This window comes from Melanostigma gelatinosum, assembly GCF_949748355.1.
Source record: "Melanostigma gelatinosum genome assembly, chromosome: 6".
Taxonomy (NCBI): domain Eukaryota; kingdom Metazoa; phylum Chordata; class Actinopteri; order Perciformes; family Zoarcidae; genus Melanostigma; species Melanostigma gelatinosum.
This window is the reverse complement of record NC_136639.1, coordinates 4,581,167-4,605,570: the sequence shown is the minus strand read 5'-3', so window position 1 is coordinate 4,605,570 and position 24,404 is coordinate 4,581,167. Positions and strand designations below refer to the sequence as shown.

The following is a 24,404-nucleotide window of genomic DNA, read 5'->3' as shown; positions in this document are numbered from 1 at the left end:
AGTCTGGATCTAAAGTCTGACTGGCTTTTCAAATGACCGCAGCGCCAGAGGCGGGAGAGAAAGCGCCATCTACATGTCACCATTTTTTTTTACATTTTATACTTTAGGCCTGGAATTTATAGATCACAAACAGAATTATTCATGAATAAAGTTGAGGAAGAGATTATTTTATCCTGTACAGGCGCTTATTAGAGGGAGAGGGAGATGTGGGAGAGGGTGAGCATCCGAACACACCTTGAGTTTCCTCCTGGCGTTGAATTTCTTCAGGCACTCCACGGTCTCCTGTCTGTGCATCATAGACGCCACTGTGGACCGTTGCTGGAAGAAGGAAGGAGACAATGAGGAGGTGATGAGGAGGACAAACACAGGTTTAGGAAGAGGAGGAAGAAAAAGACAAGAAGATGTCAGTTAATAAAGGTTTTTGTGTCTGCGGTGATCCAACCACTTGTTTGTCAGAGTGTGTTTTCTGTGTGTGCAGAAGTTGTCTGCTTGTATATCTCAAGCAGGCGACACTTACGCAGACCCATGGGTGCTTGAGGGCCTCCTGGGCGGTGATCCGCTTGGCTGGGTTGATGGTAAGCATCTGGTTGATCAGGTTTTTGGCCTCTGGGGTGACTGTGTCCCACTCTGGGGAAGGAAACTAAAGGGGACAAACACAACCACGTCTTAACATCCAGCGTTGAGCTATTAGTTGATTAATTACTTCTTGGATTTAAAAGAACACATTTAATTCATAACAATTTCAAAGATGCAAGTTCAAATCTTCATTTGCCCTCAAAATTCTAAATGATTAATCTAGACGGTAACGTTCTCAATCACATATTAAATGTGTTAAACTCTACAAAGTGCCGAATGACAAATCTTTAAAAATACAAAAATGTGCAGAGATGGAGAGACTATCAAACAACATAGGTAGCAGGTCAGATATGATCCCAGGCTGTCGCCAGTTCATGTAACTTCAACATGATCGCAAACTGAGAACCCCCTGTGGGAGTGTTTCTCAACAATATCAGAAGGCCAGGCCGAGCACAGCCCCAAGCATTCTGTTAAGGAAATGTAAACCCATGCGGGCATGTTGTGTTCAGGCATAAATGTCTAGGTCTGTGTCCTATGAGCCCAGAATCCCTGCCAGAGAATCAGTCTCTCTCTCTCCTTCTCTGTTTGGCATGGACTTGAATGTGATCTAAGGTGAGGCTCCCTCTCTTGCACCCCCTGAAATATGAATGAGGTGACTGAGTGACGTAACTGCTGCCAGAGAGGAACGAGGGCGCTTGGAGGAGAGGGGGAGGGCATTACAGCAGGAGGGGAGAAATGAGAGCAGAGGAGACTCACATCGTAAGCCCCGGCTTTGATCTGCTGGTACAGCTTGTGCTGGTCCTCGTCCCAGAAAGGAGGGTAACCCACCAGCAGGATGTAGAGGATCACCCCTGAGACACACACACACACACACACACACACAGAAAATGCTAAATGTTAGAAAATGTCCTAGCTAGGAAATGCCATGTGTGTGTTTAGTGTGTGAATGATTGTGTCTCTCTGCACAACTCACCGCAGGCCCAGATGTCCACAGGTTTACCATATGCCTCCTTCCTCAATACCTCAGGGGACAGGTACCCCGGTGTGCCAGCGAAACCTGCATTAAACACACACACACACACACACAGAGGTTTGATTGACATGCTCAAGGCAACAGATTTTGTATATGCTACCCTTGTGTCAGTACAATACAAGTACTGTCACCAGCAATGGTACATCATCTGGGTTATGCATCTTTACAGTTCCTCTTCCAGGACCACAATCCTCGCGTCTTTATTCCGTTACCAAGCATTTATCACACTATTGCAATCCTGACAGGAACTTATATAAAATTCTCACCATCACTTACAGAGCACTTCATGGTCAGGCTCCGACTTATGTAGCTGATCTACTTCGCCCCTATTCACCCGCCCGCACTCTCAGGTCAAATGCTCTAGGTCTTCTGTCAGTCCCACGCACACGATTTAAGACCCGTGGTGACCGAGCCTTTGAGGCAGTGGCCCCGAGGCTCTGGAATGCTCTGCCTGCAACTCTACGCCTCGCCGATACTGTGGATACTTTTAAAAGCCAGCTAAAAACCCACCTGTTTAGGCTGGCGTTTGTGTAAAAGTAAACCCATGTCCTAGACCTGCTCTTAACATTTGTTTTACATTTTTATTTTATTTTTATTTTATTCTTTAACATTTTTTATTCACTCTGTGTATGTAATTTATTGACCGTAGGGTCACATTGTGTTTTTTATGCTTTTAAATGTCTGCTCTGTTAAGCACTTTGTGATAGTACTGTCTGTGAAAAGCGCTATATAAATAAAATTCATTCATTCATTCATTATTCTATCACTGTAGTTATACTGAGCCCCTCAATAGCTTTCGGTAAATACACATACGATGATGATGCAATGGGCTCCTGTGTCTGCTGTACCTACCGAACCAGGCCTGCTGATCCCCCTGCACCTCGATGGCCAGGCCGAAGTCGGCCAGCTTCACTGCGGCATTCTTACATTTGCTTGCTAGGAGCAGGTTCTCTGGCTAAAGTGGGCGAAGGGGAGAGAAGTGAGGTTACCAAACATTTTGAACTGAAGGATAAAAGATGTGCAATGTCACAGTGTGGGGGGGTGGGAAGAGCCGTAGGTAGATATCCTCAAAGTTTTCAAGCACAGTGTCTGTATGAACACTCTCATCGACACTGCACTCAGCACACACACGACACAGATACACACCGACATAGATGTCATTTGCATAACTTGGGTGGACACAAAAAAGCTACATAATAGAAGTCCAATAACTTTGTGGACTGACTTTGATTGTACTGTGAAGCTTTATGTGTCCACACAACCTCGTGAGTCTGCGGTGCTTTTTTGTCCTCGCCTCATGTGGTGTGCTTTTGGTCTATAGGCTCCATCTCTGTGTCCCAGATAATGCAGCCAGCCTCATTCTTCTCTGTCAGAGGAGGGCTCTAATAATGGGCTGCTATCCCCACTGGCCCTTGCTCTCTCATTGCGTCTCTCCACAGCTCTCTCTCTTAACTCTCATTTAAATCGGTGCCTCTGTAAAAGCAACTGGTAATGTCCAGTGACAAACAAAGCTCTGTTTCGAAATATCACGTTATATTGAGGCGATTTTAGCAGCCGGTGCCTTTCCTCCCTCCGCTCTCAGCCGCTCAGCCAATTAATTTCGAAGCACAGGAATACGGTTTGGTTTAAGTGCAAGACACTTAAAAGTGTGCTTTTACAGCCTTTGAGCCCATAAAGTAAAAGATAAGGAAATGAGAAAGGAGGAGAGAGAGACTGTGGGTGAGCGAGCCAGTAATCCGAAGGCGCTGTGCCTACCTCGTGTCGTCATATTCTCCCAGCTCTACCGCTTGGTTACGCGTTACTCTTTTGTAAACGAGGAAGTTAGAACTTGCCAACACTGCAGCAGAAAGTTAATCCCTGAAAACGGATGTGGGTGGAAATTGTGATGAAGCGTGCACTTCCATCAAAAAAGGTGCATAAATGCAACGAAAAACATCTCGGCCACATGTCCGGACAAAACAGCAGCGACCGCCGTCGCTTTTCAACACAAACGCTGCGCCTCTTCAGCACACACGTACACTTAGACATGCACGCACAGCTGAGCACACCGATGACCAGCAACTGTTTCTGTTGAACGGGAGCGGGAAGGCGTAAAGGCGACGGAGAAAGCTATATTTGAGAGCAGTTCACGAGTGGTGGTTCCAAATGAATGTATTCCGCCTGACCTTACATTGAAGAAATGACTGAGTTTGTGTGTCTGGATTATAGCCAGGGACAGGTATTATTTTAAACGTTTTGATACTATTGACACCTGAAAGAAAGAAATACCAAAAACAACTAAAACAGTGCCTGAACGTATGATTTAAATAATAAACCATATATATATATATATATATATATATATATATATATATATATATATATATATATATATATATATATATATATATATATATATATATATATATATATATATATATATAGACACATACACAGACATATTTCAGTTTGATTCCCAGCCCTGATTAACATATTGTGACTATTAATGAAATCAGACTAAAAATACTGCCCTTCATGGTGACATATAATCTGAAAGGCAGTACACTTTTAATTTCTGAGATGACAAAAAACCAATACACTACTTGCAGCACACTGTGGACAATATAGTGCTGGCACACATATACATTTCTTTGCTCTGTTGTCATCTCATTTGCCATAGCCTAAATTCTAATTCGGGGGATCTTGTCACCCAGGCTGTCCTCAGTCATCACACCATGACCTATTGCATGAAATGCTCTCCGATGCTTTGGGTGTGAAACCAGATAGGCGTGTCGGCTAAATAAAGAAATAGCCACAACGGTTCTGATAAACACAACGCGCCTTTGCTGGAATGCTGGGACTGACATTTGCATCGAAGAGCTCCACTTGACGAAGTGCACCGTGCAACACAAGATGTGACACACAAGCATGCGCACACTGAAACACGAGCGGGTACACGACACGACGGCGAGAGGACCGCAAATGGTTTGATTTCTATCCGGTTTGAAGCAGTTCCACAGCTGTAACACACTTGTTATCAGTTCATAATTAGCAACTGGCTCGCCCTAAAGAAGACCAGGTCGTCAGCGAATGTCCCAACATCACAAGTCAATCGACAGCAGTTCACAGAAAATTAGGTGTCGCATTTGAAGAAGCGAGGGTCATTAACTGATCCAAAAAGGCAATGAATACCACACATGGTGCCTCATAATCAATGGTCATCACATTTCTCTGACTGGTAAATGATTAAGTATCCTCTTGGGCCGTCTGGGATGGATCCATTGACAAAAACAAAGGACCGGCTGTGCAGTTCCTAAAAGGTTACAGAGCAGCAGCATTTGTCAGCCAGCATGACTGGTGCTGCATGCATGCCCGAAATCTCCACAGAGCGGGAATAATGTGATTCAACCCTCCCTACGTCCTGAGGCAGTGCAAGTGACATGATGTCCACAAACATTACAGTCAGTTTCTCTTTTACACATCAGACTTACACAGAGAACATAACCCCCCCCTCCCTCCCTCCCTCGTACAAATATTTAAGCACACTCGAGGGACAGAAAGATGATCCCCATCACTCACCTTCAGGTCCCGGTGCACCACGCCCATTTGATGGCAGTGAAGCACCGCCTCCACGATCTGCTGGATGCAATGACTGCATGCAAACACCAAGGGGGGAAGGGGGGGGGGGGGGGGGGGGCGGACGCATGTTAGTCTGAGCAGCGCTACAATCCTGTGCAAAGGCCAGGGGTGTGGGGGGGGGGGGGGGGGAGGTGTGACGGAGGAATGGTAAGGGGTTGAGGGGTACGAGGAGGGTTGAGAGGGCTCCTCTGTTGCCAGCTGTCACACGTTCGCCTTTAACACCCGATACTGCAGCAGATGTCATCAATGACCATCATTAGTGAGGTTGTTGGGGGTTCGACCCAGTTGTCTGAAAAGGCTGTGGGTGCTTTGCAACAGAAGATTCCTTTGATTGAATTTATTCTGCAAAAAAACCATATGGAGCTATGATCTTCTTAGATGCTCTGTTCTTCGTAGATGAGTACATCCATGGACACAGTTGAAATTTCATATTTGTAATTCTAGATATTCCCACCTCCTCCCTCCGTGTTTAAGGAGGGCTTCGGGTGATGAAAGAGGGTGTGAGAATGTGGCTGGACATTTGGGGGGGGGGGGGGGGCACAGATGTCGTTGATGAAGGAGATGAGGGAAGGACTGAGTCATTGTGCAATTAATAACATTTAAAAGATGTGTTTGGGATCAATGCCATGTCTACTGTCAGCCTAGCAGGCCTCTGCTGACAAGAGCTGTCATTCTGATGTCAGTTTGCTACCGGACACTGAAAATAAGAACCCAAAAGTCAAGAACTGTGCGAGGGACACGGAGGGATGCTGCATGTGTGCGTATAGGGCCAGCTGTGGACTGATGCAGAGCTGAGTGAAAGCACACACACACACACACCCACACAAGCACCTGTGCTGCCTGGGACGTGGCGCTGTGTGTGGACAAAAGCTTGACTTCCTGTGCACTGACCAGGGATCATCAAACACCAGAGGGATGTTTTTTTTTTTTAATGGCATAATGACATAATCTCAAGAAATAAAATTCCAGAAATGAGTTTGTACAGTCCCTCAGGAATCAAAAAGAAAGCGCTTCGAACTGAACTGGCTCTTTGCGACGTTGTTCAATCACAAGAGACAAAATCCACTTTGGGGGGCTGATTTCTTGCCCACTGGAAGCCCAATAGACTAGGATGCCATGTAGCCACACAACATATAGCATTTTGAATTGAGCCAATCAAATACATGCAAAGATGTACATTACTTTGAAAAATGAATGTTTTATTTCCGCTGTTTAACGGTCGATCGTCACACTGAAAGACACAAGGACTGACGCCGTGACTTTAAAGCAGTGAAATCCTCCCTCAAGGTAGAATGAACCGCTGTGCAGTGCGTTGGTGCGTGTTTTTCAACGTAAGCCTGTCTGAGAGCAAACAAACTGCTGAGAGCAGCTTAATGGAAGTTTTGGGATGATGGAATAAGACGCTCTCGCAACAACTTTCCGCCTACACTTTTGGAAATTATGTTTAACGCATATTTTCTCTGGCATTCTAGTGTTTGAATTATTTATAAACACTTATGTGCTCTTGTTTTTTTTCTTCTTTAATTTCACATGTTTCTGAACAGGCCTGAATTGTGTTGTCACAGACAAACATGGAAAGGAAAACTGCTCGACAGCTCCTCCGTGCAGGTCATTAGTTTCGGCATTCAGGGGGTTGTGGCGTATAATGGCTTATTTTTATTTAACCTACTATTAATTTGTTTGTTTATCATATTTTATTGTACATTTTCTATTCTTAAAATCATGTCTTCTGCTAATGCACTGTGCTTATTGTCACGCACCAGTCCCCAAGCCAAATTCCTTCTTACCTCCGCTAAGAGCTGTGTGTGTGTGTGTGTGTGTGTGTGTGTGTGTGTGTGTGTGTGTGTGTGTGTGTGTGTGTGTGTGTGTGTGTGTGTGAGGCAGGCCTGGGTCCTCCAATTAAATATAAAAATGCCATGAATTAAAAAACCAAAAAGGAAACATAAGAGCATACCAAGAGACAAGGCGGACAGGCGGACATTAGACCAGCAACTGACGACACAAACGGACGAGACGGAGGACGGGAGGAGGGAGGAGGGAGGAGGGAGGAGGGAGGAAAGGGACGGAGGAGGGAAAGGAAGCAGGGATGCAGATGCTCCTCTACACATACTAACCTTCAGGTCCCTGTGCACTATGTCATGTTGGTGAATGTGATGGACACTGTCTAGAATCTGATGGATACAGTGACTGTGAAGACAAAACAGAGAGATGAGGGACGGTGGGGGTGGAGGGAGGGATGAAGATAGATGGGCCGTGGGGATGTACGGAGAAGGGATGAAGGTGGAGAAATGGTAGAGGAGAGGGGTGGAGGGTGATTGGTGCGGATAAAGATGTTGGAAGGGGAGGGATGGGTGGGTGGATGCAGGTGGAGGAGACAAAAAACGTTTCGTTTTGCTTTTTTAAACATGATGAGAGACAAGGGCAGCCACAGCAGAACAACCTGGCAGACAGAAATCACAACAAACACCGACACAGAGGAGGAGGAGAGGAGAGGAGAGGAAAGAGGAGGAGACCCAAATAAAAAAAACAAAATAGGTGACAGATGGTGGGACACTTTTGAAGAGCAAAAGAGAGATAATAAACACATGAAAGAGATAGAACACGTATGTATAGCATGAGTCTGAATCATAGAAGACTGGTGGGCTGATGCCAGGCTATTTGTCCATCACTAAAGAGTAAAACACATCACTGCGTGCACTGCAAAAGATACACGTACATACCACCTCACTCTATTGTGAGGCTTGGTGCAATGAGACAGAGAGTGCATTATGTGACTAATAGCAGGCGCAAAGAGACAGGCGGCCTGCAGGATCCACACCCACACAGTGTCTAGTTAGTGGGTGGACTGAGAGAGAGAATGAGAGAGATATGTGTGCACGCTTGCTTAGAAACACACACACACACACACACACACACACACACACACACACACACACACACACACACACACACACACACACACACACACACACACACACACACACACACACACACACACACACACACACACACACACACACACGTTTACTTCCATACACGCAAAGACGCTCAGAAAACCCGACACAAACAGTTTATGATGCGACACTCCTCGACACCAAAGGTGTATTTGTATTGTAATAGCTGTGAGGACTTTGTATTGTCTGCATTCAATTCCTGATCTTCAACATTAATCCGTGACCAAACGCACATGATGCACCATAGTGCCTCCATCATAAATAAATGGTCATTTGACAGTGGCATCCGCCAGGACACACAATGTATTAACATTCCTCGGTAGGGCCGGGCGATAATTCTATATCATTTATCATCTTTCAATGGAGTCATAGTGTGATGAAATCATATCGCGATACTGTGATAAACACTTTTGTTGTCTAAATTGTTAATAACAAGCACTTAACAACTCAAATTTCTCAGAAAATCTGATTATTTTGCACAACTCCTGTGTTTGTCTAAAACCATGACGTCATTCCAAAGGACTTGTCTGTTTATGAGCACCTGGTGGTGCAAAGAGGGAGAAAAAAAAAAAAGAGAAAGTGCAGCGCTCGTCACACTTGCCAAAAAATGTGACTTGCTCAGCACTTTGAGCTACAATGTCCCACTGTTCTCTCTGCAGCAAAGTAAAGTGATACTGGGAGGAAAATCAACAGACTGAACCAGTCTGTGTGTCAAGACAAGGCACCTTCTGTCCCCCTCATATGCCCGAGTATCAATACTAAAATACACAACAACAAGAGCATATCATAGAACACTTCACCATGGAAACTAAAGCATAAACTGTCCAGGGCAGCAGATAGTAGCCAAAAACTATGAACATTTGAATTACATTCATCCGGCGGACAGAAGCGCAGGGCGCTCGTGTTGCTCTGTGTTTGCTGAATGTGCTGTAATTGTTTGAAAAAAACAACAACTTTCAAATCAACGGCGCTGTGTTTCTGGAACTTTGTTCTTGAGTCGGTCTGCTCCTCAGTGAGGAAAAGACGACTTGATTCAGCTTCAGGTGTAATTTGGCTCGACTCATAATGGCCTCCTCCACCCAACCGAACGCGACTGAAGAGAAACTCTGATGGGGGGGCCAACAAGGTGTGATGCAGCACAGTTTGGGGTCTGTGTGAGTGTATGTGTCTGACTAATTATCGTAGCTAATTAGAGTCCCAATTCCTGCTGTTCTCCAAGGGAGTGAGGGGGGATTGGGGAGGGGGACTGGCCTGGATGACTGAAATTCAAAGAAGTGAAGGGAGGGGAAAGGAAAGGGTGTGTGTGTGTGTGTGTGTGTGTGTGTGTGTGTGTCCGTGCATGAGCCAAGGATGAGTACTGCAAAGGTGGGCAGGAAAGACAGCGATCACTCGTGGGTTTAGATTGGCAGGTATTAGTACTGCAGCATACGGTACTGTAGGTACATGGCACACACACACACACACGCGCACACACACACACACACGCACACAAACACACGGTACAATACTGTTACTCTTACTCTGTTCTTAGCGCACTGGAGATGAACAGAATCTAAAATCACGTCAAATTAGCTCATGGAAATTGAAATCCTTGAGCACAATTTTTACTCAACCAATGACCGTCTTGTAAAAAGCAACAAACAGTAGAAGCCAGACCTTTTTAAATTTGATATGGTCATGATGGCGTGAGCGAGTAACAGACAAAGCTGAAAGTTCGTCGATACAAATCTGTTCTCTGAGGTCCTCTGAGACGCAGGGAAGCAGATTCATCAACTCTTGAAGACTGATGGAAAGGCTTTGAAAGGGTCCACACTGCTGTCAGCACTTTTATAGGCGCTATGGATGTAATGAAATAACCTCTCCCGCTCTCTCGTTCTCGTCTACTTCTGCTGCTGTCTGCAGTAGAATGTAGGGCTGTCAGTTCGTCATCTCTTTGACTGTTTAAGTCTTCCATCAGAACAGAAATACTTCTATATTACACGTCTCTGACTGGCTGCCTCAGATATGCTGTCACCATCAGTTAACACATTAAAGGGGGTATTCTAGTCGTAACTATATATCTCATGCAGGTCATTTCACTCGGACACGCATAATGTTATTAAATGGCATGTATTAAAGCTTTGCTTGGGAAGAGGAGACACATTCTGCAATCATATTTGTGCTAGAATAATTTGAGTATATTTAGCATTTGTCTTTCACACAATGTGTAGAAATGTGCCGCTTTCATGATACATGAGTGCGTTCACTCTTCTCAAGCTACAAGTCAAACAGAGTGGAGACGAGAGCGAAGGACAACCTTTTACTCTGCCATGCTGGCATGAGTAGAGCCGATATCAGACTCTTCAGTTTCATTTTTAATGTTGCTGAATGAACACCCACACCACAACTGTCATTTCCAAGTATCTCTCTCACTCTTATCTCAGTCTATTGTCTGGCCGCCCCCTCCACTACTCCATTTCCTCTCCCGCCATTGGTTGAAGTGAACTGTGTGTGTCGATGAGTCAGCGCGAGCGGTGGGAGTAAGATATAAAGATATAAAACAGCATTGGGCTGGTGGAGGGTGAATAAGAAAGTAAAGAAGAGGGCAGAATGAACATTGAGAACAGAAAAGATACAGAGAAGGTGAGAATGTCCACATACACAAACACTACAGCTGGGCAGGGTTCATCTGTTTTGTTCCACTTACACATTTGTATCTCTCATACTGTTTGAGTTAGCGCAGGGGGAAAGTGAACGGGGCTACATGACAGTATGTTGGGTCATTTAAAAGACACATACTGAAGGTTTGACCAACAAGAGTTTGTTGACAGCATTACAAGCGTCAAACACCTACTATGTGACAGACAATGCCGTTTTTTACTGTTAGCAGCAAGTTTATAGTTCAGAGGTCAATAGAGTTCAGAGTTTGTTGTGTTTGTGGTTGAATTACTGTTTTAGAGACTATTTTGTTGCAACTTGGGGAAAAAAAGATGAGAACACAACATGTACATGTTGGTTACTATCGAAGTTACAAAAATCGGTATTCGGGACAACCCCGAGGGTGACGATCACAAAACGCTGGGCTGCATTTTGAAATTGAACTGTGCACTAACTCTCAGACCTTTAACTCCAATTCAATGTCAATTTTACTTCAGTCGGGCATTGTGTAGTTCAAAATAGACAACATCCACCACAATTTTCTGATTTGAAAAGCTAATTTTTTGGCGTTCAAAACTCAAATTGGTCAAACCTGGGATTGGACATGAAGGTCGCTCCTGCATCAGTGCGTGTGGTGAAGTACTGTGGCATTGATGTGAAGGAAAATGCACAGGACAGAGGAGGAATAGTGAAAAGATGGAAAGAGCAAAGAAAAATATGACGAAAATAGTTAACAGAAACGGAGAGCATGAGAAAACAGAAAAGGCAATAGAAACAAAAGAGGACAGTAAAAACAAAAACAAAGAAAGAACAAGAAAACATGCAGAGAAGGAATGTGAGGAGCAGAAAACAGGAAAAGGAGTCGAGAGGAAAGCGAGAAAAAAGAGGAACGGAGAGCAGGAAAGAGAGTGAAGCAGGAACAATGCTTCAAACTGAGAAACAACAGACAAGAGAAGACAACAGAGGACAGGGGCCGTCTGAGGACAAGGAGAAGCCCCCTCACACACACACACACAGCGAGTGAAGGCAGCACTCCTACCTGGCGTCGGCCTCGCTGTAGTACTCTCTGGCTACGATGTCCTCAAACAGTTCACCTCCGGTCACCCTGCCATTGAAGCACACACATACACATTCATATTCATATTGGGACGCTTGGTTGGAAAGAAGTGTGGGGGGGGAGCTAGGAATCCTACAGCCCCCCCCACACACACACTGTTACCATGGAAACTACAGGGAATGGCTGTGGAGGGCGTGGGTGGTGGTGGTGGGGGATATAGTCGAGAGAGTTATGTAATTGTATATATAGGCACGGGTGGGGAATCAGGGGAGGAAGAAAGGGGCAGAAGATGAGCATGACGCTGAGAGGAGAGGAGAGGATGAGAGGGGAGGAGAGGATGAGAGGGGAAGACAGGAGAGGAGAGGATGAGAGGGGAAGACAGGAGAGGAGAGGATGAGAGGGGAAGACAGGAGAGGAGAGGATGAGAGGGGAAGACAGGAGAGGAGAGGATGAGAGGGGAAGACAGGAGAGGAGAGGATGAGAGGGGAAGACAGGAGAGGAGAGGAAAGGAGAGGATGAGAGGGGAAGACAGGAGAGGAGAGGATGAGAGGGGAAGACAGGAGAGGAGAGGATGAGAGGGGAAGACAGGAGAGGAGAGGAAAGGAGAGGATGAGAGGGGAAGACAGGAGAGGAGAGGAGAGGATGAGAGGGGAGGAGAGGAGAGGAGAGGAGAGGACGAGAGGGGAAGACAGGAGAGGAGGAGAGGAGGATGACTTACAAGTCAAACAGCAGGTAGTGGAAGCCCTCCTCTGATATACTGTCATGAAGACGAACTGGAAGAGAAAGAGAAACAGATTGACGGATAAATGTACGTTTCTCTGTGTCATTTTTTTATCGTGTTTTATTATTGTGGAACCGAAAATCTTTTTTTTTTTTTTTTTTTAATGCACCCTGCCGACCATTTCTGAAAAAACCCAGAGTAACATTTTAACTCGGAGATTAAAATAGAAGATTGAGAGGACTGGAGAGTGTGAGATTGTGTGTGGTCGAATCCACAGGGAGTCATAATAATTGAGTCTTACATCATATATATATATATATATATATATATATATATATATATATATATATATATATATATATATATATATGGGGGTTCTGGCAATAAAGGGGTCTATCAAATAAACGGAGATATATGGCTATTCGGTCACACTTGTGTATTACAGGAGAGGTTCTCAATGTTTTTAAAAGACCCTTTACAAGAATATACCAGGCACCACCTCATGCATGTCCAATGGAATGATTTGATGTATCCTACTTGTTACACTGCTAGTCTTACTTATGTGAAAGAGGAATGGAATAAAAAGTGATTAGACATGAATTAACTAAATAGAATAAAAAAATGTAAATATTATTCGTTGAACAACGAAAGCTTTTGTGAAAAAAAAAATGTTCATACGTCAATTTAAATGGTTGCAAATTACACTACAGTATATTGCTACAACTACACTTGTTTCTGCTAGTCAGTAGTAGATGGGTTGTCTTTTGTATTGTAATAAATGGGTTTACTTTCTTCTTTTTTTCTTCAAACTGGTCTCACTTATCAAAACGTAGTGGAAATGAGATATATTTTGTAATGAAAAAGTAACAAATGGAGTGTGCAGGATCAAAACAATTACAAATAGGTCTTCACTTTCAAGTGAACGTGAAATAAATGGGTTTCATTTTGATTCATTTAATGAGACAGAAATTGGTGGTAAGAGGAGCGAAGATAAAAAAAAGTCATGTCTTCACCGATGTTGGAGTGTTTCAACAGGCGACAGATCCGAGCCTCTCTTTCCAGCTTCTGGTGATCTGAAGGGCCAGGGAAAGAGAGAAAGAGAGAGAAAGCGAGAGAAAGAGAGAGAAAGAGAGAGACAGAGAGAGAACGAGGAGTTATTCCTAAAATCTGACTGCAAATACACAATATCTCCATTATGACCTGATATTGAAGCAGCCTGCTTCAGGTTAAATGTGAAAACGTCACGACAGTGTGCTGAGATATAGTTTGATAAAAACACACTCGGTTGAGTCTGAGGTCTGACACACACACACATTCACAAAAGAACTACAGTTTGTAGATCTACTCAACAGGCGTAAATCTGACGAAGCAGAGCTGCAATAATGAGAAGTGTTGATTCTCCAGGTTAATATCGTAGAGGATTCTCCCCAGATGGATGGAGAGATTAACATCAATCAAATCAACACAGTCCATTCAATCCATCTGTTGCAATGAGGGTTTGACTCGAACGTGGGGGCGTGAATTTAAAAAATGGACGTACGAGACAGAGTGCAAATGTTTGTCAGTTTGAGTGCAGGTTGAAAAACAAACCCCAGTTTTATCAAGACACGACAACTTATACCATTAGACACAGACTAGCGTGGGGAAGAGAAAATATTTAAAAATTTGACAGGAAAGAAAGATCCGTTAGATTCATGACAGAAATGTAAACTTGTAAACTCGTTGGATTGCTTTGAAGGTGCCCCGTCGAGCTTTCTTGGATGTAAACAAATGTGTATTTGTACATTCCGCCAAGTTGACCCACTCCGAAAAAAAGACGGCTCCACGGTGCTACTCGAGGTCAGATCCATCAGGTTATGAATGCAACATCATTATAATATCATTCCCTGTGATTCAGAATACGGGTTAAGATTATGCATTTACATGTGTGTGAGCGTGTTCGCTTATATACCAGCTTAATGATGCTAGTCACACACACACACACATGTACAAGCTGCATGGCCTTAAAACACACAAATGCACACACATGTACAGTACATGCAGGCACAAAACACGAGCGCACACATTCACGCTGGCATTGAGGAGCGACAGTGAAGTGTAAGCCCGGCGATTAAAGTCTGAGAAGATGAGAGGAGCGAGGCGGGGAACGGAATGGAGGAGTGTTGAAGGGGGGACAGAGGGGGAGGGAGGAAGGGAGGAGGGGAGAAAAAAGAGAACGTCAGGGTAATTATTATCCATGCAGCCCGGGTGTTTCAAAGAATAAGACATTGCTGATTGCTGTTGTTGTTCCTACCAACCACCGCCGCCGCAGCCTGCTACTTGTTCACCATATCGATTCGGTCATTTAGCGGTTAGCGTGCTGCAAAAATGAAGCGGCCTATAGCTGATTATTTTAAAAAGAAAGACGAGGAGAGCGAGAGAGGAGAGGAGGAGAGGAGAGGAGAGGAGAGGAGAGGAGAGAGGAGGCTATGGACACACTGTTAATGGGTTCAAATGTAAATAAATAGATGTATCTCTTTACAGTATATCAGTATGTTCAGAAATATAGTGAATGAGGTCAATCATTGGGGAAGAGGTGTCATATACACACAGTATATATATATGCGACAATTTTTCACGAGTACTCGACATGAAATTTCACATTGACGATCATTATGGAGCGGAGACGTCAGCCACTGTTTATTGCATCCACGTCTCCAAAATCTCAAAAGTCAACTCGCCGAGCGACTCTCGGGCAGCTGTGAGCTCTTACAGAGAGTCGAGCTCGCGCTCGTCACAGCCTTGTACTCGTGGGACCGCATTTGTGCATATAAAGCACAAGTTCCCCCTCACGAGGATGCTTTTGTGCTGGTACACGCCACATGCCTGTACGTAGCGGTGCACGGCGCATGAACTCAGCTGCTACAAGTAAATGTCATGCATTCAAAATCTTACCTCACGTGTTACATTGTTGATGCAGTAACACATAAGATGCATTTTAATGTTGCAGCTGGCCGGCTCCGAGTAAACGCACCGGTTCATCTTCGCTGAGGCTAAACGCTGCAGTGGAAACCATATCGCCAGATGTATTGGTACAAACTATTGATTGTTTTATCATTCATCCCTTACTTTCTTAGTTAGAGTTTTAAAGTAAAGCCAATATACAAATCAGTTTTGACAATGCTGACGCAGCAATATTCTGTCATTATTAAGCCTCGCTTAAGCTTGAAATCTCTTTAAATGGAGATCCGAATGAGTCATCGAGAATTTGTCCGGGGATTTACAGCTGGAGATGAGATATACCAACCTCCTTTGTAATAAGGAAGGTTGCTATGCAGGTTCTTTTTTATTTAACAGGCTGGCTGAATAAATGGGAGATGAACCGACAGCCAACATGGGGAATGACAGATGACCTGACCACTCAAACAAGGTTTTATAACGGCTGCTCTTCATAAGGAAGGCCCACGGTGTGTGAGATAACTTTGGGGTGAGGGGAGGTGTGGGAATTTAGTCAGTGATAGCAGTGGATGAATGGTTATGATGGTCTCAGGTATCATAGTCTTATTTGATGTTCCCACAGCTGTAGTTCTAAATACAGATAGACTAGCTGATGGTCTTTGGACCTTTAAGGTTATTCTCATCTTAGTGAGAAAAAAATGGACTCTTTGCTACCAGGAAACCCTGTAATTCTATGCTTCTGATGCAGCAATAATGAGAGGAGAGGGAGGAAGATGAGGACTGATCCTGAGAGGAAAAGAGAGATAATGGGACAAGCAAGAGGAGATAGAGAAAGACGTAAGCACTGACTGTTCACTAACTGCTGTCCTTGGGTTATCTCATTGAGTGAAGTGTGCAGGAATCTATGTGTTTGGGGAGCAGAGAGGAGAGGAATAAATCTGGGTTAATCGTCAGCGGTGAGTCTCCAGAGAGGAGGGGATGTAAAAAGACAGTCACAAAGACCGTTACAACCATTGTTCCGAACATTCGACTCGCAACATTAGAATGACTCTTGCCAGTTGGGAAATGTTGAGGATGCACTGCGCTGTGGTCAGGGAGGTCAGGAGGCAGCCTTCTACAGAGTCAAGCAGGGATGATGTATTTTTGCAGGCAAACCCGGAAGTAGGTAGAGGATCAGGATCAGAAAACTCGGAGAGCATCAAGGTTTTGAGTCACGGACCAGATCAGAACAAAATAATAAAGTGAGCAAAATATAACTTCTAGAGATAGAGCCCCATCACGGTTTTTGCCGCCGATGACAATTGCTGATTGTTAATTATCCTTATTGACCGATACAGAACGTTATTGTTTTGTCTTGCTTCGTCATTGCCGCTCGTCCTCTCTGCCTTCTGGTTTCTCCTGATCTCACATCAGAATGTTCGACAGTAAAACTTTATTCTACACTGTGACAGTTAAATACCGATGATGGATCAACTACGGTCCGTTACACCACTAGAGGTTAGCATCTCACTGGTTCCCTCAACAAAAAGCCAATGGATTTTGGATTATTGCAGAAAATAAACTCTGTGGCAAACAAGTTTATGATACTAAGACGTTTTGCTCAGCAAGATAATCTTAATCTAAAAAGTAGAGGTAAATAGGGATTACAAACAAATCAGGATTTATTTACTCATAGGCTAAGTGTAATTACAGCTAATGTAATTTGAATGTACAATGAGGCTAAATATTAAAAGTTGAATACGCATTTGACTGAAGCGACTACATCTGTCCTGGTTCGTTGACACTGACACAAAGCTAGCTGGCCAAAACCAGGTCAGGCCACTGCTACTGCATTGCAGGTGAATCTCATACAGCGCGCACACACACACACACAACTACTCTCCATCATCACGATAAATGAAAAGGCCACACGGCAACCCCTGTCAAGAGATCCCTGCCAACAAGCTCTGTGATTGGCTAGAAGCCTTGCCCAACAGACCTGTCCTACATTTCCTGTTGATGTGTGCTGGATTGGCATTGACCTTTTTTGCGGCTGCATGGAGGTGGGGTTGAGTGATTGGAAGATGTTTCACACACACACACACACACACACACGTACAGAGGAGAGGCCTGGATGTGAGTGTTGGCATGTAACATTACGAGCAATGGACAAGAAATGATTTTCTTGTTGTAGCTGTGATAGGATTATTGATAGAGTTCACCGGGCAGTTGACCGAGTGCATCGCAGTCTCAGCTCCTCTGCTATGTCTGAATATCTGTTTGAGTGTGTGTGTGTGTGTGTGTGTGTGTCAGCGAGAAAGAGAGTCAGATGAGAGTCCCGTGCTAAAGGCATGTAAGCGTACAGGCGCATGGCCCTCACAGCTGCCAAGTGCCTGGGGTGCCTCCTCTCGCATGACCCCTCCCTCCTCTCGGCTTCCATCTCCATCTGCCAGTCCGAAGCAAACGCTCCTCTTGATTTGCTGCAACCCTATAAGCTCTCAGACCTTACCTGGTGCCTGAGAAATAGCACAACAACAACAACAACAGCAGCCGCAACGACCTAAACCAAATGCCAATTCTAAAGTAGAGCAGCAACTCATCATGACGGCCATAAAAGCCGGCTCCCCATGTCAGATAGGTCATGGAGCTATGAATAGGGTCTGGAGTAGCAGTAGCATGCAGCGGCTCCAACGGTAACCTGCTGTTTCTCCAATAGTGAGCAGCGCAGTCAGACCAGTCCTCCTGTATACTATCGACCGAATGCATTGTGGAAGCAGGGAGATCGTGCTGTGCCTCGGCTAAAGCAGCTTGAGTGAAACGTAAAGGCCCAACGACAGCACAATTTACAGGTGAATTATTTATTCTGAGTGTATCTGTGGTGCTTTAGTTCTCATCAAGCCAATTGCTCGGATTAACCGTCAGCCTCCTGCTAATAGCGGCGGGATAATCTCGGATGGGTTTAATCTCATTAAAAGCAGCTCGCTGCACTGACGTCATAGTCAAAATATGACAACAGTCACATAACTGCTGCCGAAGACGATGGGACACAGCATTCAAATCACGGAGATTTGTTTTACAAATGGTTGTTTTTTTTATCCTGCTTAGGTTTGATGTTCAGCAAAATTCAAATAAAAGCTCTCACTGGCTTGTTTTTACCCGTGCACATAGATTCCTACACTGAAAATACAATGTGACAGCGGCTCAAATACAACAAGTCTAAACAGGTTAACTAATGGATCAATGTGGGAAGCGGAACTATCTAAACCAGCAATAACTCATTTCATGGCAACTTGGGGGCAGCAGAAAACAAGTTGTGAACACTAAATTGACACGTCGTCCCTTTTATGTTGAAACAGCAAACTTGTTGTCAAACAGCTGTTCATATACACATCCAGCTGTTACGGAGCAACTTGAGCATTCATTTGGAGTTGCGTCTCTGCGTAACTGGCAAATGTAAATCCAAAATGTTCTCTCTTTAAGCTCTATTTTTGGTCTCCACCAACGCCTGAGGGAAATATCTGGTTCTAACTGCGTCTGTTGAGTCCGATGAGAGTGGACCATGTTGAAATGCAATGACAAACGTGCATCACAACATAACCGAATGTATTTATTGACAACACGCTGTTTCCAAGCGCCTGCTTTCTCTAGTCTGACACTTTCAAACAACTTCGCTCGAGCACTTGGTCTCCAGACCGCTGATCCTTGAAAACCTCCCCGTTCCATCACATATATCATCACAAAGAACACAGCAGAATTTCATGAATGGTCCGCATGCAGCAAGCAGTTGTGAGGAGCCATCGATGTGAAAGAAGTCAAAGTTCAGAGGCTTTAGTGCTTTTACCCCTCTCTCCATTAAGTGAACATTAAAGGGTAGAGCGCCACAAAATGCAACGGAGGTTAACCTTCGCTTCGGTGGAGAGAACAAAATCTTACAGCCACATAATTTGTCCATTTGCTATAGATATAGATAATACTCCTCAATCATAACATGTGACTTAGAATGACTCCTAAAGAAAGGCTTTTCATTTCGGCCGATGTTTAACTTCAACAGCTCTTCTGTGAACGAAGTTAAATAAACGAGAGTAAGATGCGCGACGTTAACGTTCGACATGGTGAAACACCGTCAGTCAGCATGTCCATTATATATATATCATGTGATTTTATTAAATCAGAGTTCTGCTGTGAGAAACATCACAAACGTATCAGCAGAAGTGTGAGAAGAGCGAGTTGTGAAACGTCTGATAAGTTCATTTATATTTAAAATGAATTGCTGTTAGATATCACTTATATCACCGCCTACACTGTAGGTGTTTGAAGCACAACTTTACGAAACCACTGTGGTCCCAGCACATTGGTCCAGCTGCAGTATGTGATGTGTTATGAAAGTTGCAAACACGTGACGAACAATCCTGAAATATGGGTGTGCTTACCTCTCGCAGATAACTTTTTGGTGTTGATTATTTTGGCGGCATTCTCCTGTCCTGTACACAGCTTAACACATCTGCGCACCACTGAAAAGGCTCCCCTGCAAAACAAACAAACACAGAAACAAAATAAACATTTACGAAACTTTGATGCATTGCCATCAGTTGAAATATGATATCTGTGCTTCTCTAATTGCATTACACATCTTTTAATGGAAAGGTATCATCAACTTCTTAATGAGTGACAAAGAGAGTGGTGGGGGGGCCGCAGCTCAACTTAATGGCGATGGCTAAGCTTTTTGCGAACAACCTTTTCTGCACAGCCGGCATTTTTTTCCCAACGCTGCTGAGACTCGATGGCACTTGCTCGCGTTAACTGCGGCTAGCTACATTAAAAGACGACAGTGTCTGGATTTGTCTGCTTAATAAGCTCCCGAGAGGTTCCCCACGCACAGTCAGCACATTCTAAATAACATGCACACATGTGGCGTGTGTGTGTGTGTGTGTGAGCGTGAGCGTGAGAGAGAGAGAGAGAGAGAGAGAGAGAGAGCATTGCTGCTATGTGTCACCACAGAATGCGATTGAACATTTGAATTGAAATGTGACTGAAAACACTGAACATCTGGATGCATTTGGACATAAGAAATACATTTAAGCAGCCTCAACACGAACGGCAAAACTATTCTATTCTCATTTATAAAACGATGCGTAGAATCGACACTAAATGTTGGCTTGAGGACAAATGAGGAGATGCGAATCCGACTCGCATCCCGCACTCTACACGCCCACATAGAACCGCGTAAAGCGCCTCGTGAATGATTACGCACAGAAATGAGCCCGCTGATCAATGTGTTGTCAGCGGGGAGTCACTGCAATCACACTGATTGCTTCCAAAAATGATCGTGACAACCGTCGGCATCCCCCAACCCTGGGATATCATTTGAAAATGGAAGTTTGAAAGGTGAACGCAATTGATTGATTTAAATATTTATTACAGAACAACCAACAAGGTCAGAGTCAAGAGGTGGAAGTTGTGAGACCAGCTGACCTGAGACTGAGTTGAGCGGACGGTGGAGTAAAATGTCTCCGTGGAGGCACGAAAAAAAACCAGGTATTTCTCTCCCGTTTCAGCACCTGATGGAAACAACAAGCGGCCGTGTTTGACATGCCCCGTCTCAGGGTCTGGACTGGATTAAGTGTGGTGGTGGAGAATCAACGCTCTTACAGAATGCTCTACGGTGACCAGGTGCGCTGTGGCGAAACACCACACAAAAGCAAGAAACTCACTGAAACACAGGTGTGTTTAAGACACCACACACACACACACACACACGCACAAACAAATTACTGACACCAAACTCCACAGCTGTGCCTGGAAAGTTCACACTCTGTGAGGTAAGTATCCATCGTCAGGGCTAAATATGCTCTCACACACACACACACACACACACCATGAATCTTAGCTTTTCAAAGTCTGGCTTGACACCCACTAAAGTGCAGATGGAGGGATTGAAACTGACCTCAAATCATTTTTGAACAAAACGGGTGCCTGCAGCAGCCGAGGGGTTCTGTAACGGGATAACTCTGACCTGCTGGTGTGCGGTTCCAGTCTCACAAGCTGGGACTGGATGATCGGGGTTTGTAAATCTACACTCAAAAGTCTAACTGACATGAAACAAGACACTCAAAAACAAAGGAAACTTCATGAGCTCTACTTGCTGTTACACAAATGTATTTTTAGCAGCATGCGTGTGAGAGAAGGACAGTTTTCTGAGATGTGGGTTTGTTAATTTCAACGAGTAACTGGAAGCGACGTTCAAGGCCGTGTGAGCGTTCATGATGTTGTGAAAATCCTCCATAGTTTACAGTCTGTGCTGGAATGAATTGTGAAGAATTCATCTCATTAATGCGGTGTCCTTTAATTAATTAGATAAGACACTGATATGTTTGATGATTAACTGAATAATACGAATGTGAAACCCGAATGGTGAAACATAACAACATATGGAAGACATACTAAACATACTAAAAGCTGAAGTGTCACAAGCTCTGCTGAGAAAGTGACAAAGTGGATCTGTTGCGTCTGGGGCTGCCTACTCTTTGTTGATTGGTCGACTAATTGGTCGTTTTTTTGGTCTTAATAGTCCACGAATAACAGTAACTTCATGCTGAATGACTTGTTTCCAAGACACGTTTGAGCACATCTCTGGTAAACAGGCGATATAAAGAGGTGCTTTTGAGTGACTCTTTGTGGAGAAACTCATTGAAACGAATCAATGAGTCGACAAAATCCAAGCTGTGTCTGTAGTCGCGCTTTGCACCGAGCCTCCGAGCATGAACGGAGGCGCTTGTACTCGTTTGTGTTCGTTGCATTATTCTCCAAACAAAATGAAGTATGGAAAATCAAAAAGACAACGAGTGTAACCGGCATGATGCTGAGGAGGGCTTGTAATTATCTGTAAGCTCATATCTCATATTCATGGACTACTGCATTGCCTTTGCACAAGCACTGTAAAGAAACAAGTCAAGTATTTCATGCATTATTAATAAACGAAGGTTTAATATCCTGTAAACTATGTTGATGGTGGACCACAGCCCAATCTGTCATACTGGGCTTTCATATGTCTCGTTCAAGGAATGCATCACCAAACAGGTACGTTTAGTATCAAACATTGGCCTCCTGTAGGCTGACAGCTCTAGCACGTAATTAAAGAGCATCTGGAGCCAGGACAGTGAACTCAAACATTTTGAATCAGCAAGGCAGACTTTAAAAAACAAAGAAATGTGCAATCGCTGCAATACATCACTGATACCACTGTAATTATCCTCAACATTTGAACTGTCAAGCAGCATTCCTGAAACACTTTTGTCTCTTTTCACGACAGTACTAATATATTGTAATATGTTTATCATACTTTTCAATCTCTTAAGGCACTACACCAGTGTGGTGTTCAAGCAGATGTTTGATGACAATAACGACAATTCAATTTAACAAATATTAATAGTCATAATATCTTCTTCTTTTTATATGTTGCTGGAATATTTGCACAGTCCTTTACATTATGAGCGACATGGTTGTTGGTTCGGAGACATTTCTGTCTGTTTCAGGTCATTGGTTAATCTCCAACAAATACATGTGCAGTTCATATACCTTCATGATAGATGAGAGTTGTTTTTGTGTGTTTTTGGCTGGTGCCAGTGCAGAAAGTCATATCTTGTGTTATCTGCCACCACAATGTTGCAAAAGAGCCCGCTGAGGAAGCGAGAGCTGTCACGCCTTCACATCACCTTCATGGCTGGAAGAAGTACTTGTGTTCAATACAACGCGTGTACATCTACATGTGATTCATTCTGACTTCAACAAACAGCGAACAACAGGTCAAAGGGCAAACAGATGGCTCATGAATTATTCTGGAAGATATCTGATCATTCCACTCAGAAACAGTGATATGTGCAACCATAAGAGACTGCACGTGCATTCACTGTATTCATCACATGTGTAAACATATATAAAACATGTACTTTATATAAACTACATCACTACACATTGTTGCATATTTTATATCGCGTCATGCAACTGCACACATATTGTCAACATTGTTGCAATTTGCGGCAGTTTTGTTTTGTGACGATCTCGCAACGCACGTGACAATATATTATGAGAAGAGCAAACATCTGTTAGAGAGAGAGAGAGGCATTTACTTAAAGAGAGAGAGAGAGAGAGAGAGAGAGAGAGAGAGAGAGAGAGAGAGTATTTTCAGAGCTGTCATCCCAAAAAAGCACACGCACGCACGCGCGCGCACACGCACGCACGCGCGCGCACACGCACACACACACACACACACACACACACACAGCTGGCCTGCACAGTCGCGCGGCCCTAACCTTCCTCATCCAAAGAGTGCACAAAAACAACAAACCCCCCAAACCCCCAAACACTAAACACGAGTGGAACTCACTTCCCCAGCTCCTCGTACAGCTGATACTCGTCTGTGAATCGCGTACAGGTTGTCGTGGCCATGTCTCTCGCTTCTTTTACTTCTGTCAGCTCCGGAAAAACAAAAAAAAACAAACAACTGCGGTTAGTTTGCGCTTGCAAACAATACGGGTCCACTCAGCAGCGAGACGGCCGTATGAGAGCGGTGCAATCTGAAGAGTGCAGAGTGGAAGAGGAGGGTTTGAGACTGAAAGACGAGTCTCTCTCTCTCTCTCTCTCTCTCTCTCTCTCTGACAGCTACCGCGTTTATAGCGACCCGTAATCAAGCCAGCTGGATGAAGTGAAGCGACTTCCTGCTAGAATTTCCAGAATAAAACTTAGCTGCGATAATAAAAAAAACATTATTATAATAAAGAATGCCATTTTTGTAGAATCATTGTATGCTCCTCAATCAATAAACTAAACTAAATGGAGCCCCTGCATCCACAATAAACTGTAAAAATATAAAAATATAAAATACATACTATTTAT

The 24,404-nt window shown here is 44.0% G+C and overlaps 1 protein-coding gene across 29 annotated transcripts in view; it reads right to left on the bottom strand.

The window, feature by feature from the left end:
• The window catches only part of camk2b1 (calcium/calmodulin-dependent protein kinase (CaM kinase) II beta 1), a 53,226-nt gene extending 29,110 nt beyond the window's left edge, over positions 1-24,116 (bottom strand). For 18 of the 29 annotated variants that reach the window (XR_013772058.1, XM_079270132.1, XM_079270119.1 and 15 more), the window contains exons 1-11: positions 23,896-24,114; positions 19,943-20,037; positions 13,610-13,669; positions 12,594-12,648; positions 11,858-11,923; positions 5,168-5,240; positions 2,462-2,564; positions 1,550-1,633; positions 1,333-1,427; positions 518-640; positions 235-318 (exon numbers count right to left, since the gene is read on the bottom strand). Coding sequence is in view for 28 of the 29 variants with exons in the window: in XM_079270132.1 (XP_079126258.1) it covers positions 235-318; positions 518-640; positions 1,333-1,427; positions 1,550-1,633; positions 2,462-2,564; positions 5,168-5,240; positions 11,858-11,923; positions 12,594-12,648; positions 13,610-13,669; positions 19,943-20,037; positions 23,896-23,957 (900 nt within the window). In the remaining variant the exon portion in view is untranslated. Of the gene's footprint in view, positions 1-234; positions 319-517; positions 641-1,332; positions 1,428-1,549; positions 1,634-2,461; positions 2,565-5,167; positions 5,241-7,341; positions 7,415-11,857; positions 11,924-12,593; positions 12,649-13,609; positions 13,670-19,942; positions 20,038-23,895 lie in introns of those variants that run through there. The other 11 variants (XM_079270111.1, XM_079270127.1, XM_079270136.1 and 8 more) reach the window with 4 other exon arrangements.
• Positions 24,117-24,404: the final 288 nt, after the last annotated feature.